Genomic DNA, 14,982 nt, shown 5'->3' on the forward strand with positions numbered 1-14,982 from the left:
ACGGTCGGGCAAGAGCGGTCATTTAAAGGGGCCAACTTGTGCCTGGCCTGTGGGGGACTTTTGGGTTGCTGCGCGGCCACACAGCTTAGAAGGGATATTGATCAGTGCTGCTGTGGAGTGTTAACTTAGATTTTTGTACTCAAGGCTCAGAAGTGGGACTTGAACCCACTACCTTCTGAACCACAGGTGAGAGTGCTGGCAGTATAGCTAGAAATGATTTAAACAGATTACATAAATATGTTCCTTGGCTTTGTTACTGAATATCTGTTGTCAATTATGTATAAATTTACAAATTATTTACATAAAAAATGTTTTGTGAAAGATTATTCAATTTTATTTGGGTATTGAGAATGCCCAAATGGTGATGGGGGTCTGGAAATCACCGCCTGAAAGGATGGTAGAGGCGGAAACCCTCATCCCATTTATTACGCTTGACATGTCGTAATCTACAGGGTTATGGACCAATAGCTGGAAAGTGGGATTAGGCTGATGGCTCTTTATCGGTCGGCACAAATGGCCTCCCGCTCTGCCATAAATGTTCAATGTTTCTATGTTTCTGTTCAAATATTCAGGTGGCAAAATGTGCATTTTATATCAAAATATTAAAAGAAAGGAAATTTTCATCTGAGACAAAACCATATTAAACCTACAGGTTTGTGGGTGCATTTTCACATCGTATTCCAAAATGATACTTGCCTAGAATTTGTTGTTTCATCCAGAGTGATTGTACAAAACAATTGATCACTGCCAGTCACAATATTCAGCATTGTCTAACACTGCAGACCATTTATGGGAACTAAATAATGAAAAAAAATCTGCTCTTAAAAAGTACAATTATTTTACTGCAATCAAACTGTATAGATAGGGACATGTAAATAAAATCAGCTTAGGCAAATATAATGCATTATCAGAGATCCACTGCACTTTATATTTAAGCCTTTACACTTAATTTCATTCCTATGGGTTTTTGAGAAGGTTATAAAGGAATCAGTTGCCTGGTGACACCTAACTCATGATCATCATAGAGTAATATGTGTAAGCAGTGCAAAACATACCCACTTTTGAAAAATGAAAACTTACATAATATTCAATCTCAACGAATAAACACAATGGGCATTTGTGAAATGATCACTTAGAATTATCAAGTATTTCCTTGTTGCATTTCTATTATATTGTGTTCCAGAAGGATGTGGAATCATTCAAGCTGGCCATTTTAAATATGCAATGTTTGATTGCACGCATAGGAATTCAGTGTTCTACTAAAAAAAAGCCATTAGAAAACACTGTCTGAAAATAAAACTTTGTTATTGTTCAATGAAGATGCATAATATTTAACATGGACACATCTTCATTGAAAAATAATTTGCTCCATATTTTATTTTATGTATTTATTGTGCCCTGGGTTACATCAATCCCTTCAGGGATTTGATCGTGCATATGGATTATTCATGAAGTTTGCCAGCATTTTAAATGGTTAATATTTATTGACTCGGGTGTACTCATTCAACCCTGCTGAATGCTTTGGCCGTTTTACTATTACATAATGCGAATAAGATATTGAAAAGACATTTGTATGTTTCCATAATTAGAATTAGAACATAGAACAGTACAGCACAGTACAGGCCCTTCGGCCCACGATGTTGTGCCAACCCTTTAACCTACTCTAAGATCAAACTACCTACATACCCTTCATTCTAATAGAAATTAGATAGAATCTAATAGAATTAGTGTGTGTACAATTTCAGTTTCCATGCTTACACGAACATATTTTGTTCCTTATGAGCAACCAAAATAAATAACCCTGAAACATTAATTAACCTGCCTTTTTACAGCTGCTGATGGACCTGCTGTGAATCTCCGGCAGTTTTTGTTTTTACTTCATTTTAAATGCAATAGCTTATTGTATTTTTATTCCGCCTTGAAACAACTACCTTGGGGGGAAAGGTTTATATACTAGTAGTCAGGCAACCTCAAAACCTAAAACGTATTTCCCCATTATAGTTCATTGTGTCATATGCAACAAAGCATTTAGCAATCTTCACTGTGATTGTTTTTTTAATTGCCATTCCAGTTTCAAATGTGTTTATGTGTGCGGATATGATGGATAAAGAGCCGACACAAATAATTCCAATATTTTGGCCAAACCAAACATTAAGAATGTGCTCTGAAGCCTTTGCTGTTTCAAAATTACCTATTAAAGTAAATACATTTAAATTGCCTTTTTACACTGCCATAAAATAATTTCAAACCTGCATCTAAGATTATGGTTGTTTCTTAAAGGTCCATTTGGATACTTGGAAAAGCTATCCCTAAGTGTTCCTTTCATTCCCTATTTCCACGCTTTGTTCATTGCATGGATAGTCCCATACTGTCATGCATATATTTTTTCCCAATGTAACTACCCCTGGCAACGGGATCCGGTTAGCGGGTGATATCAAACATTACTGGTGGATTCTGCATGATGCAAGAACAGAAATCAAAGACTCACGGAATACTCAAAGATGCAGTCTCTGCGCACACCCATCCCAGCCTGCCGCTACCTCCAAGGTCCTGATATGTGTTGGTATCAAATCTCTTTCCTGCAATCTTTCTACACCAATACACAGCTGTGAACAACATTTAAGCTGAAGTGACAGAAGCCTTGCCCGGCAAGATCCCAGCTCAGGTCCGAGTACTTGCCTTTCCCCACGGCCGGCTTGTTCCACTCTGTCTCCTGCACTGCCCCGTAGCTTTTCAGCGATCTCCTGCTATCCAGGGAAGCTGACGGCGAGGTCTTCAGCTCCATGATTGTGCTGGTTGTCTGTGCTGCGGTACCGTTCTCTCCTCCCTCCTGCACTCTCTCTCTCTCTCTCTCCCTGTCAATGCTCGGCTCTCACTCCATGCTGGGGTCCACCTCCCCGCTGATGTCAGCGCTTTAGAAAATGCGGCGGGTGGGAAGAGACAGAGGAGCCAGTGCGCATGTATAGAGTTGGCAGGGCAGTACCCAACATCAAGAGCTCGAACAGAAAAAAAAAGGTGCCCAAAACAGGATTACCGACTAATGTTTGACACATAAACCCTTTCTTTGTGTGTCTGGCTGGAGCATTTATGAAAGGTCAACGGCTGCCAAACAATGGAAGCCTCGTTGCGGCAGCACTGGGTCCATCCAGCAAGGCAACTCTTGTCAGCCGATTCTCAATCTTCTGTAAGGGAAGTGCATCTGGTTGCCAAGCATCCATCACTACTTTATTGACAAAAGATACCAAAACCACGGGGTCTTCAGATGTGCCTGGTCAGTCTTCTATTCAGCATTTCATTGCTGAAAAATGCAGCGTTTTTGCACTTTTCCACCCACTGTTTCATCTCATCTCAGAGGAGCACCCTGACTGCAATAAATGAAAATTCCTCTTCATTACTGGCTACTATAATCTCTGAATCTGTTAATCTAGTTAAAATTAGAATCAAAACATGAGCAGTTTTGTGCCGTGAACTCACAACCACCAGAAACTGAACATTCACTTAGAGCCAGCAGGGAGAGGAGTCTTTCTCTCCATCCTGGCCCTTATTTAAAAGGTATTTGTCCCAAGGCATTCTAAGAACATGGAATTGGGCTCCAGTCTCTTCTCAAACAAACCTTACATTTCAACTTATTAATCTTCATATCTGAAGGCATCAAAGTAAACCTGCATTGATAGCTTCAAAGAAAAATAAATATTTTTATCACATAATTACTTAATTTTCAGTTCACAATAGCACTAATAAACATTAAGTTCTCCCATTGTTCTTTTGGCAATGATCTTAAATATATGTCATCTAATTGCCAGTAGAACTAGCTTCTCAAAGCTCCTCATAATTTTCAGCATGTCTATCAGATCTTCTCTTAGCCGACTTTATTTTTTTCAATTCGTTCATGGGATGTGGCCGTCACTAACGAGGCCAGCATTTATTGCCCATCCCTAATTGCCCTTGAGAAGGTGGTGGTGAGCCGCCTTCATGAACCGCTGCAGTCCATGTGGTGTAGGTACACCCACAGTGCTGTTATGGAGGGAGTTCCAGGATTTTGACCCAGTGACAGTGAAGGAATGGTGTGTCACTTGGAGTGGAACCTTCAGTTGGTGGTGTTCCCATGCACCTGCTGCCCATGTCCTTCTAGGAGGGAAAGGTCACAAGTTTGGAAGGTGCTGTCGAATGAGCCCTGGCGAGTTGCTGCAGTGCATCTGGCCGATGGCACACACTGCTGCCACTGTACATCAGTGGTGTAGAGAGTGAATGTTTAAGGTGGTGGATGGGGTGCCAATCCAGCGGGCTGCTTTGTCTTGGATGGTATAGAGCTTCTTGAATGTATTTGGAGCTGCACTCATGCAGGCAAGTGGAGAGTCCTGAGAGTCCTCACTTGTGTCTTGTCGATGGTGGACAGGCTTTTGGGAGTCAGGAGGTGTGTCACACGCTGCAGAGTTTCCAGCCTCTAACCTGCTCTTGTAGCCACAGTATTTATGTGGCTGGTGCAGTTAAGTTTATAATCAATGATAACCCCCAGGATGTTGATGTTGGGGGATGGTAATGCTATTGAATGTCAAGAGGAGATAGTTAGATTCTCTCTTGTTGGAGATGGCCATTGCCCGGCACTTGTGTGGCACAAATGTTACTTGCCACTTATTATCCTAAGCTTGAACACTGTCCAAGTCTTGCTGCATGTGGGCATGGACTGCTTCCATATCTGAGGAGTTGCGAATGGTACTGAACAATGCACAGTCATCAGCGAGCAGCCCCCACTTCTATCCTTATGTTGCAGGGAAGGTCATTGATGAAGCAGCTGAAGATGGTTGAGCCTAGGACACTACCCTGAGGAACTCCTGCAGTGATGTCCTGGGGCCAAGATGATTGGCCTCCAACAACCACAACCATCTTCCTTTGTGTAAGACATGACTCCAACCAGCTGTGAGTTTTCCCCTGATACCTATTGTCTTAAATTTTATGTGGGTTCCTTGATGCAACACTCGGTCAAATGCTGCCTTCATGTCAAGGGCAGTCACTTTCATCTCACCTTTGGAATTCATTTCTTTTGTCCATGTTTGGACCAAGGCTGTAATGAGGTCTGGAGCTGAATGGCCCTGGCAGAACCCTAACTGAGCTTCGATGAGCAGGTTCTTGCTGAGTAAGTGTTATTTGATAGCACTGTTGACGACACCTTCCATCACTTTGCTGATGATTGAGAGTAGACCGATGGGGCGGTAATTGGCCAGATTGGATTTGTTCTGCTTTTTGTGGACAGGACACACCTGGGCAATTTTCCACATTGTCAGGTAGATTGTCGTAATGAAAAGAGTTCCAGCTCTTTTACTAAAGCCTTTCTTCCCTATTATCGTTTTAAAATGTACAGTGCTATTTTTAAGCATCTAAAAACATAATATTACATTACATGAGTATGTGAAGCAAAATGCAGAGTGCAATCTGAGTATGTCAAAACAAAATGCAACAATTTTCATTGTACCTTTAACAGAGCAAAACATCTCAAAGCACTTCACAGTTGGGTTAATGAGCACAGTACATTATGTGAGCTTCTGCATAAAACACACAGTATAACATGTGGGCATCTACTACTGCAACAATTTATAGTTATTTAGAGATACAGCACTGAAACAGGCCCTTTGGCCCACTGAGTCTGTGCTGACCATCATCCACCCATTTATACGAATCCTACATTAATCCCATATTCCTACCACATCCCCACCTTCCCTCAATTCCCCTACCTATACTAGGGGCAATTTATAACAGCCAATTTACCTATCAACCTGAAAATCTTTGGCTGTGGGAGGAAACCGGAGCACCCAGCGAAAACCCACATGGTCACAGGGAGAACTTGCAAACTCCGCACAGGCAGTACCCAGAATTGAACCCGGGTCGCTGGAGTTGTGAGGCTGTGGGGTTAACCACTGCGCCACTGTGCTGCCCAAATATATAAGCACCTTTAATATAGTAAAACATGCCAAAGTGCTTTGCGTGAGTGTAATCAGACAAAAATTGACGCCAAGCCAAAGAAAGAGCTATTCAGGACATGACTAAGAACTTGGTCAAAGAGGAAGATTTTAAGGATTGTCTTAAAGGAGGAGATAGAGGTAGAAAGATGAAAGGTTTAGTGAGGGAATTCCAGAGCCTCTGGCTTAGATGGTGGGGTGAAGAAAGCAATGGATGCGCAAGATGTCAGAGGAACACAGACTTCTTGGAGGGCTGGTGGAGGTGTGACCATGGAGGGATTTGAACCCAAGAAGGCGAATTCTAAAATCGCAGTGTCTGGTGGACCTTGAGCCAATGTAAGTCAGCAGGCACAGGTGTGATGGGGGAACGGGACTTGATGCAAGTTACGATACGGGCAACAGAGCTTTGGATAAGTTCAAGTTTATGGAAGGTGGAAGATGGGAAGCTGGCCAGAAGAGTATTAGAATAGTTAAGTCTAGAGGTATCAAAAGTATGGATGAAGGTTTCAGCAGCAGACAGGCTGAGACAGGGGTGGAGACAGGTGATATTATGAAGGTGAAGTCTTTGTGATGAAGATGATATGGGGTTAGCAGTTTGGCTCGGGGTTAAATGCAACACCAAGGTTGCAAACAGTCTGGCTCAGCCTCAGGCAGTTGCCAGGTAGAGGGATAGAGTCAATGGGTAGGGAACTGAGTTTGTGGTGGGGACCAAAGGCAAGGACTTTGGTTTTTCCAATGTTTAATTGGACGAAATTTTGGTTCATCCAGGACTAGCTATTGTACAACACAGAGGCAATGAAAAGGTCAAGAGAGGTGGTGGTGAGGTAAAGCTGGGCATCGTCAGTGCACATATTGAACCTGATGTCATGTTTTTAGATGATGTCACCGAGGTGCAGCATGTAGATGAGAAATAGAAGCGACCTAGGATAGATACTTGGGGGCACCAGAGGTAATGGTATGGGTGTGGGAAGAGAAACTATTGCAGGAGATTCTCTCACTATGACTGGATAGTTAAGAGTGAAACAAGGTGAGGGCAGTCCCACTCATCTGGACAATGGAAGATGCTAGAGGAGGATGGCATGGTCAACCAAGTCAAAGGCTGAAGAGAGTTTGAGAAGGATGAGGAGGGAAATTGCATTTTGGAGATGGTTGTGAGGAGAGAAAGAAGCTGGGGATTATCTTTGCATTCCAGGATAATCCTGGGGTACTGAGCAGTTTTGGCAGAGGAGAGCAAGGTGCTGATGTGGTCGAGCCAGATCTGGCGACAAACAGATAAGCTAGTTGTGCACCATAAACAAAAAATGCAAAGTGCAATTTATTTATGTATCTGAAAGAAAATGGACAATACAATGTGTGAGCAAAACACACAGAGCAATTCTGGAGCATCAAGAAAAAAGCATAATAATAAAAGCAAAATACTGCGGATGCTGGAAATCTGAAATAAAAACAAGAAATGCTGGAACCACTCAGCAGGTCTGGCAGCATCTGTGGAAAGAGAAGCAGAGTTAACGTTTTGGGTCTGTGACCCTTCTTCATTCTGTACTGTTCTTTACTCCTAACCCTGGGGATAGCTGACCAATTATAATACTCCAAAGGCTGAGTTTGACTAACTCACCTGTACTAATTTTAATCTTGAAAGATATCTAATCAATCAGGGTCAACTGTAATCAATACAGTGGGTATGTTGAGTTTAGTCAGAGTTTAAGACAGAAAACATACTACTGTGACAAGTAGCGAGTACCCGGTCCAGATCAAGCAGGACAGCTGGCACAGGCGAACAGCTCTTTCTTCTTCTTCTTCGTCCACTTCTCTTCTTGGTGCCCCAGGTCTTCTTGACTTCTCGAACCACTCAGGAGTGTTGGACCGGAGTCTTCCTTGAGAATTCTTCTCCACCGCCTACTGCACTGAGGTCTCCCCAAAGTCTCTTACTTTATACCCTTTTTTAGGGCTGGACACTTGGATGGACTATTCACAATGTCTTTTTGCCTTATAAGGTAAATCCTTATTTTGAAATAACCTATCAAATGTTGAGTTCTTTGTCTAAACCATCGTTGAAAATCCCACCTTTCATGTCATTCACCTGCCATTAACTTCTTGAGCCTTCGCACTTACCTTCCATCCCCGCTCAATCACTCTTGCCTCATCCTTAAAACATTATTATGAATGTTGGACTTTGTAACGTGATTATGTTTTTAAAAACTGTGATTTTTAAAAGTTTGAGAGGGAGCCGAGAAGTCAGGTGACCTCACATCAACTCTGCTTAAAGACAGGACAGAAATATTGGTTACCAGGAAAACAGAGAACACAGATCAAAGACTTTTTTGAACAAACAGGGATTGCAGGTGTACAGCATCCTCCCAGACTTTAGGATTGTAAACAAGGATTCAGTGATTCTGAGGATGCAAATGTGCATGGCAGCTGCTAACACTTGGAAACAATGAAAAGCCCGGGTGGCTCTGCTGAAACCAGACTTCTGGACTTTGCGTATTGGAAAAGGACAATTAGTTATTGACTTTTGATTGTCATGTAATTCTTAAAATTGGTCTGGGGGTTCATATCTCGTGTTTTAACATTAGTGGCCTCACTGAGGTCATGACTGCATCTCAAGCTGTTCTCCCAGGCTGGTTCCATCCTCCCCAGTAATATTCCATCTCTGGCATCAAACTAACTTCCAAAAGTTTCATTATCCATATTGTCTTATTACCATTTACTTATGCCCAAGGCTGTTCATAAGGCCTGTTAATGAGCTGTTCATGAATGGTCATTCAGTCCAGTGTCCTTGTTTCTTATCAAACTGTTGAACCATGAAGATTTACTAAAATAATTCCTGTTCTATTCCTACATACCAATTAACTTTTACATTCCAGCAGTGTCCTAGTTAAGCAAGATTAAATTAAAAACCTAGCATAGCTTAATAGTATGGTTATGTACTTATGCATTTATCCAACTATGGCCCCTTGTTTGGCCTAACTATCATTACCTAAGAATAATCATTCAACTAGCTTTGCTTCTAGGGAAACAAAACCCTAAGCAGTTTCCAGTAAAATTAAACTTATAGCACTAATCTATTCCTTTACCTATTTCATGCTGATTATATATATTCTAACCATATTTCTAATTGCTAACACACCACAGACCAGATTGCTTTCTAGCAAAAAATGTAGTTATCAATGTATGCCTGATTTCCAATAATATGTTTCCATGTTCAAAACTCTGTGCCAGTTGCGCTGGAGACAAAAAATTACCCCAAGACTCAGTACCATTTCATACAATACATATTACAAAATGGATATCAAGGCACTGGAGAAAGTGCAAAGAAGACAATAGAACTGAAAGTTTATAACTACCAGGAAAGACTAAACAAGCTGGGGCTCTTTTCTGTAGAAAATTGAAGGTGGAGGGCTGATCTAATAGAGATCTTTAAAATTATGAAGGGGTTTGATAGGGTTTTCATTTGTGAGAGAGACTAAAACTAGGAGTTATAAATATAAGATAATAAGTCTAACAAGAAAATCAGGAAAAACCTCTTTATCCAGAATGTGGTTAGATTGTGGAACTCACTACCACAAGGAGTCCTTGAGGCAAATAGCATCAATGCATTTAAGGGAAGCTAGTTAAGTACATGAGGGTGGAAAGGGATATACGGATATACTGAAGTATAGATGAAGTAGGGTGGGAGGAGGCGTATGTGAAGCGTATATAATGGCATAGACCTGTTGGGCTGAATGGTCTGTTACTTTGCTGTAAATTCTATGTAATTCTCTGATAATACTTTTATCCGCAGACCCATCAGGAATAAAGAGAGTGCACCTTACATGTAAAATGTTCTAATGTTTCAACAGATCTAAAAGAGATTGGAAATAGAATTGAATTCCTTTCAGCTTATGTATGTTTATTTATTTAATTTAGAGATACAGCACTGAAACAGGCCCTTTGGCCCACTGAGTCTGTGCCGACCAACAACCACCCATTTATACTAACCATGCAGTAATCCCATACCTACACTAGGGGCAAATTATAATGGCCAATTTATCTATCAACTCGCAAGTCTTTGGCTGTGGGAGGAAACCAGAGCACCCGGTGAAAACCCACACGGTCACAGGGAGAACTTGCAAACTCCGCACAGACAGTACCCAGAATTGAACCCGGGTCCCTAGAGCTGTGAGGCTGCAGTGCTAACCACTGCGCCACTGTGTTGCCCAGATAAAGGTCATAAAGGTTCCATCACTGTAAGAATGCTAAAAGTCCATAATTGTGAAACTGTTTTTGTTAGAAGTAGTTTCTCAATTTAGAGTCATAGAGTCATTTATGGCAAAGAAAGAGGCCATTCGGCCCATTGAGTCCATGCTGGCTCTCCATGGAGCAATCCAGTCAATCCCACTCCCCCACTCAATCCCCATAGCCCTGCAAGTTTATTTCCTCCAAGTGTCCATTCAGTTTCCTTTTTAAATCATTCATCATCTTCCCTTCCACTACCCTCGTGGGCAGCGAGTTCCAGGTCATTACCACCTACTGCGTAAAAAAGTTCTTCCTCACGTTTCCCATGCATCTCTTGCCCAAAACCTTAAATCTGTGTCCCCTAGTCCTTGTACCATCAGTTAATGGGAACAGCTTTTCCTTGTCTAACTTATCTAAGCCTGTCATAATCTTATACACCTCTATCAAATCTCCCCTCGATCTTCTTTGCTCCAAGGACTGGAACCCCAGCTTCTCCAATCTAACCTTGTAACTAAAATCCCCCATCCCTGGAATCATTCTGGTAAATCTCCTCTGCACCCTGTCAAGGACCCTCACATCCTTCCCAAAGTGTGGTGACCAGGACTGAATGCAATACTCTAGTTGGGGCCTAACCAGAGCTCAATAAAGGTTCAGCATAACTTCCCTGCTTTTGTACTCTATGGGCTGAATTTTACGCCACCCCATCAGGTGGCGTGGGGGCGGCATAAAACTAAGCGGAAGGCTCTGGGAGGCCTTCCCGCCCCGCTCCCATTTCCGGCCAACTTTACAGAGGTCAGGCGTGGGGTGGGGGTGGGGGGGGAACAGCCTGTCTGCCAAAGGCCAATCAAGACCCTTAAGTGGTCATTCCTTGTCCATCTCCACGGGTATTTTACCCATGGCAAGTGGGCGTATTGGGGACGTGAAAGGGCGCCAAGCAATAGCTGCTGGCCTTTCCACGTGCCGGGGGTGGGGGGGTCGTGCCATGGCAGTCAGGCACAGGGTGCCCGATTGAGGGCCGCCCCCACCTCCCAACCCACCCCCAGGACCCGAAACGCTCCCCTTCCCCCCAGATGACCACCTTTGCCTCACCGGGGCGCGCTCGATTCCCTTGACAAGGCATCGACAACCTACCTTGGATCCCGGCTCCATGGCATCCTCCTCGGTCAGCTGGGCTGCAGTCCCAGCAGTGGCCACTGCTCCTGGTGGCGCTGTTGGGACTAAGAACTGCCGGCCCGATAATTGGCGGCAGCTCACTTAGGCGGACCTCCTCCCTCAAGCGGATGGGAGTCCTGCCTCGGGACAATTAAAGCCCAGGGACTCGTAATATGCGGATTGGATCCCTGGGCTAGGGGGAAGCAGGTTTGCCACCGACTTTTACATCCGTGGCGAAGTCCCTTCTGCCTACGGTAAAATCCAGCCCTGTGCCTCTATTTATGAAGCCCAAGATCCCATATGCTTTGTCAACCACTCTCTCAATGTAGTTGCTAGCACTGTCCTTACGCCCTATCTTGAACAAGGGTGTCAGATTTACCACTCTCCAATCCATGGCACCACCCCCATATCTAGGGAATAGAGGAAGATTATGGCAAGTCCTTCTGCTATCCCCACCCCCACCTCCTTTAGCAACCTGAGATGCAAGCCATCTGGACCAGGTGACCTACCTTTCCTAAGCATAGCCAGATTTTCCAGTACCTCCTCACTCTTAATTTTTACCCAATCCATTGCCTCTACTCTCTCTGTTTCTACCAATATTTTGTCAGATTCCTCTTCCTTAGTAAATGTCGATACAAAGTACTCATTGCCTGTGATATTCTACAATGTAGTATTTTGCCAGAATTATTAGTATCAGGAATTCAGTTGTAATCATAAAAGCTATCGATTGTAGCATCTAGGACATTAATATTGAACAAAATTTGGATCAACTTGGTATCTCTGCTGTTTATTCACATTTGCATTTTTTTAAAAGCCCACGCCCAAAAATGTATCTGTTAGAAACTAAATTAAGGACAGACGGAAAGGTTTTATGACTATATTTAACTATTAGGTAATTTGAGTATTACTGAAAATAGAGACATGTTGTTGAAGCTTTCCTGCTCTGCAGGAAATGCTCTGCAAGAACACGCCCATCCCACACCACCTGATTTCTCTGTTCTCCCCTCCCTGCCAAGCCTAAGTCACAACCTCTCCATGCACTCAGTCCCCAGATTCCTTCTCTTCTGTCCTGAGTCCCAATCTCCCAACTGCCCCCCTGTTGCAGTCTCAATTTCCAGAACCCCATCACCACCCCACCGCCCTCACCAGTTCCGTTTTTCCGACCCCGCAGACCCAGTTCCAATCAAGACCGCCCCAGTTCCAGTCCTATTCTTCAGACTCCCCAGTTCCAGTTCCAGTCCCAATCTCCCAATCTATCCATTCACAATCCCAATCTCCCAGCACTCCGCAGTTCCAGCCTCAATCTCCCTCTCCCTCCCACGCAAGTTGTAATCTCCCATCCACCCCAGTGAGTCCCAGTCTCCCATCCCCTGCTAGTTCAAATCTCCCAATCCTACAGTCCTTATCTCCCAACCCCCCTCCCATCCTAATCTCCCAACTACCGCTGTCCCAGGCTTCTTGTCCCTCCCTGGTCCCCATTTCCTGACCCCTGCAATCCCAATCATTCTACATGTGCTTCAGGTCTCAACAATTTATATTTATATAGCATCTTTAACGTGGTGAAACATCCCAAGGTCCATCAAAGGAACATTAGCAAAGATGCTTACACAAATCCACATAATAGGACATATTAGGATAGGTGATCAAAAGCTTGATCAAAGAGGTAGGTATTATGAAGTGTCTTAAAGTAGAGAGTGGCAAACAGGCAGAGAGGTTTAGGGAGGAAATTCCACTGATTAGGGCCTAGACAGCTGAAGGCCTGGCATGGCAATGAGGAGGAATTTCTCCTCTCAAAGGGTCGCTAATCTTTTGAATTCTCTTCCCCAGGGAGCAGTGGAGGCTGGGTCATTGAATATATTCAAGGCTGAGTTAGACAGATTTTTAATCTACAAGCTGAAGGCTTGGCTGCCACTGGTGAAGTGACTACAATTAGGGATGTGCAAGAGGGCAGAATTCATCGGGTTGTAGGGCTGGAGGAAGTTATAGAGGTAGGGAAGCATGAGGCTATGGAGGAATTTGAAAACAAGGAAGAGATTTTTAAAATTGAGGCATTGCCAAAGCAGGTCAGTGAGCATAGGTTTGATAGGTGTATGGGACTTGATTTGAGTTCAGATACAAGCAGCAGAGCTCATGTTTACTGTACGTTTCTTTATCATTGTTGAATCAAAAGCCTGGAATTTCCTTTCTAACGCCTTTATAGGTGAACAATAGCACAAGGATCGCAGCAATTCAGAGAAGGCCTATCAGCAACCTCTCAGGATAACTAGGCATGGGCAATAAATGCTGTCTTGCTAGTGTTGCCCACATCCTGGGAACAAATAAAAATAAAAATTGCAGCAGTGCAACACAAAAGGCTTGTACTGTACATCCTCACCAAAGACCAGGGGTTAAAATTATGGTTGCGTAGTTCCCATTGTTTGGGTTCTATGGGTGATGTTTTGGTTGCAAAACGTTGTCTGCGCCACACATTTCTGGGTGCAATGTTGATTTGAATGAAGCAGTGTCATTTTCAACCTCCTTGCTTGATGTAACACCCTCCCTGAACCTCGTACAGGTGAACAAGCATTCAGCAGCAGGAAGGACCACTCCACCAATGTTACTTAAACGGATCACCACCAACTTTCAGGTGAGTTGCTGGTTGATTTCTTCTGCCTTTTGCTAAGTTAGTAAAAGAGTTTGGAGGTTTGTACTGCTACTTAAGGTTGGTGAAGTCTACAGGGAGTGGTGTGGCACCTACTCAAGGATTTGGTCTTGACTTGCAAGGTCTCCGCTCACAACAGTTGTTCCCAGCCATTGGTGCTGTAGTTGCATGCCCCTTGGCCTGCAGCATAACAGGGAAAATGTGTACAAGCAACACAGATGTGAACATGCTGCTCAAAGAGATAGGAGGACAACCCTTTTCTGCCTGGACTGTCCATGATCGGCTCATCAGACCATAAGAAATATGAGCAGGAGTAGGCCGTTCGGCCCCTTGAGCCTGTTCTGCCATTCAATAAGATCATGGCTGATCTGACAGTGGCCTTAACTCCACTTTCCTGCCTGCCTCCCATAACCCTTGATTCCCTTGTAGATTAAAAATCTGTCTAACTCAGCCTTGAATATATTCAATGACCCAGCCTCCACTGCTCCCTGGGGTAGAGAATTCCAAAGATTAACAACCCTCAGAGAAGAAATTCCTCCTCATTATGATCAGTCTTGTCTAGAGGATCCTTTACTATGGGGTAATTTATTAATCCTGTCTCATTACACATTACCAGGTCTAAAATAGCCTGCTCCTGGATTGGTCCTAGAATGTATTGTTCGAAGAAATTGACTCTAATATACTCTATGAACTCATCCTCCAGGCTATCTTTGCCAATTTGATTAATCTAATCAATATGAAGATTAAAATTGCCCATGATTATTGCAGCACCTTTCCTACTATTTCTTGATTTATCTCTTTGTTACAGTGAAGCTACTGTTAGGGAGTGTATAAACTACTCCCACCAGTGACTTCTTTCCTTTGCTGTTTCTTGTCTCCACCTAAACTGATTCTACATCTTGATCTTCTGACCCAAGATCATTTCTCACTACTGTACTGATCTCATCCTCTATTGAGAGAGCTACCCTTTCTTTTCCTTTCTTCCTGTCCTTCCAAAAGATCAAATACCCTTGAATA

At 43.3% G+C, this 14,982-nt stretch overlaps 2 protein-coding genes across 6 annotated transcripts in view; one reads left to right on the top strand and one right to left on the bottom strand.

The window, feature by feature from the left end:
• The window catches only part of pdxdc1 (pyridoxal-dependent decarboxylase domain containing 1), a 213,172-nt gene that overhangs the window by 81,454 nt on the left and 116,736 nt on the right, over positions 1–14,982 (top strand). The gene's annotated exons all lie outside the window — the stretch shown is intronic.
• LOC137383418 (bMERB domain-containing protein 1-like) overlaps positions 1–14,982 on the bottom strand; it is a 113,551-nt gene that overhangs the window by 77,264 nt on the left and 21,305 nt on the right. Inside the window, exon 1 of one of the 2 annotated variants that reach the window (XM_068056237.1) lies at positions 2,680–2,910. The exons of the other annotated variant lie outside the window; for it this stretch is intronic. Within the exon in view, the coding sequence (XP_067912338.1) occupies positions 2,680–2,785 (106 nt within the window). The 5' untranslated portion in view covers positions 2,786–2,910. Of the gene's footprint in view, positions 1–2,679; positions 2,911–14,982 lie in introns of those variants that run through there. 2 annotated transcript variants of the gene reach the window in all.

Source organism: Heterodontus francisci, chromosome 24 (assembly GCF_036365525.1).
Source record: "Heterodontus francisci isolate sHetFra1 chromosome 24, sHetFra1.hap1, whole genome shotgun sequence".
Lineage (NCBI taxonomy): Eukaryota > Metazoa > Chordata > Chondrichthyes > Heterodontiformes > Heterodontidae > Heterodontus > Heterodontus francisci.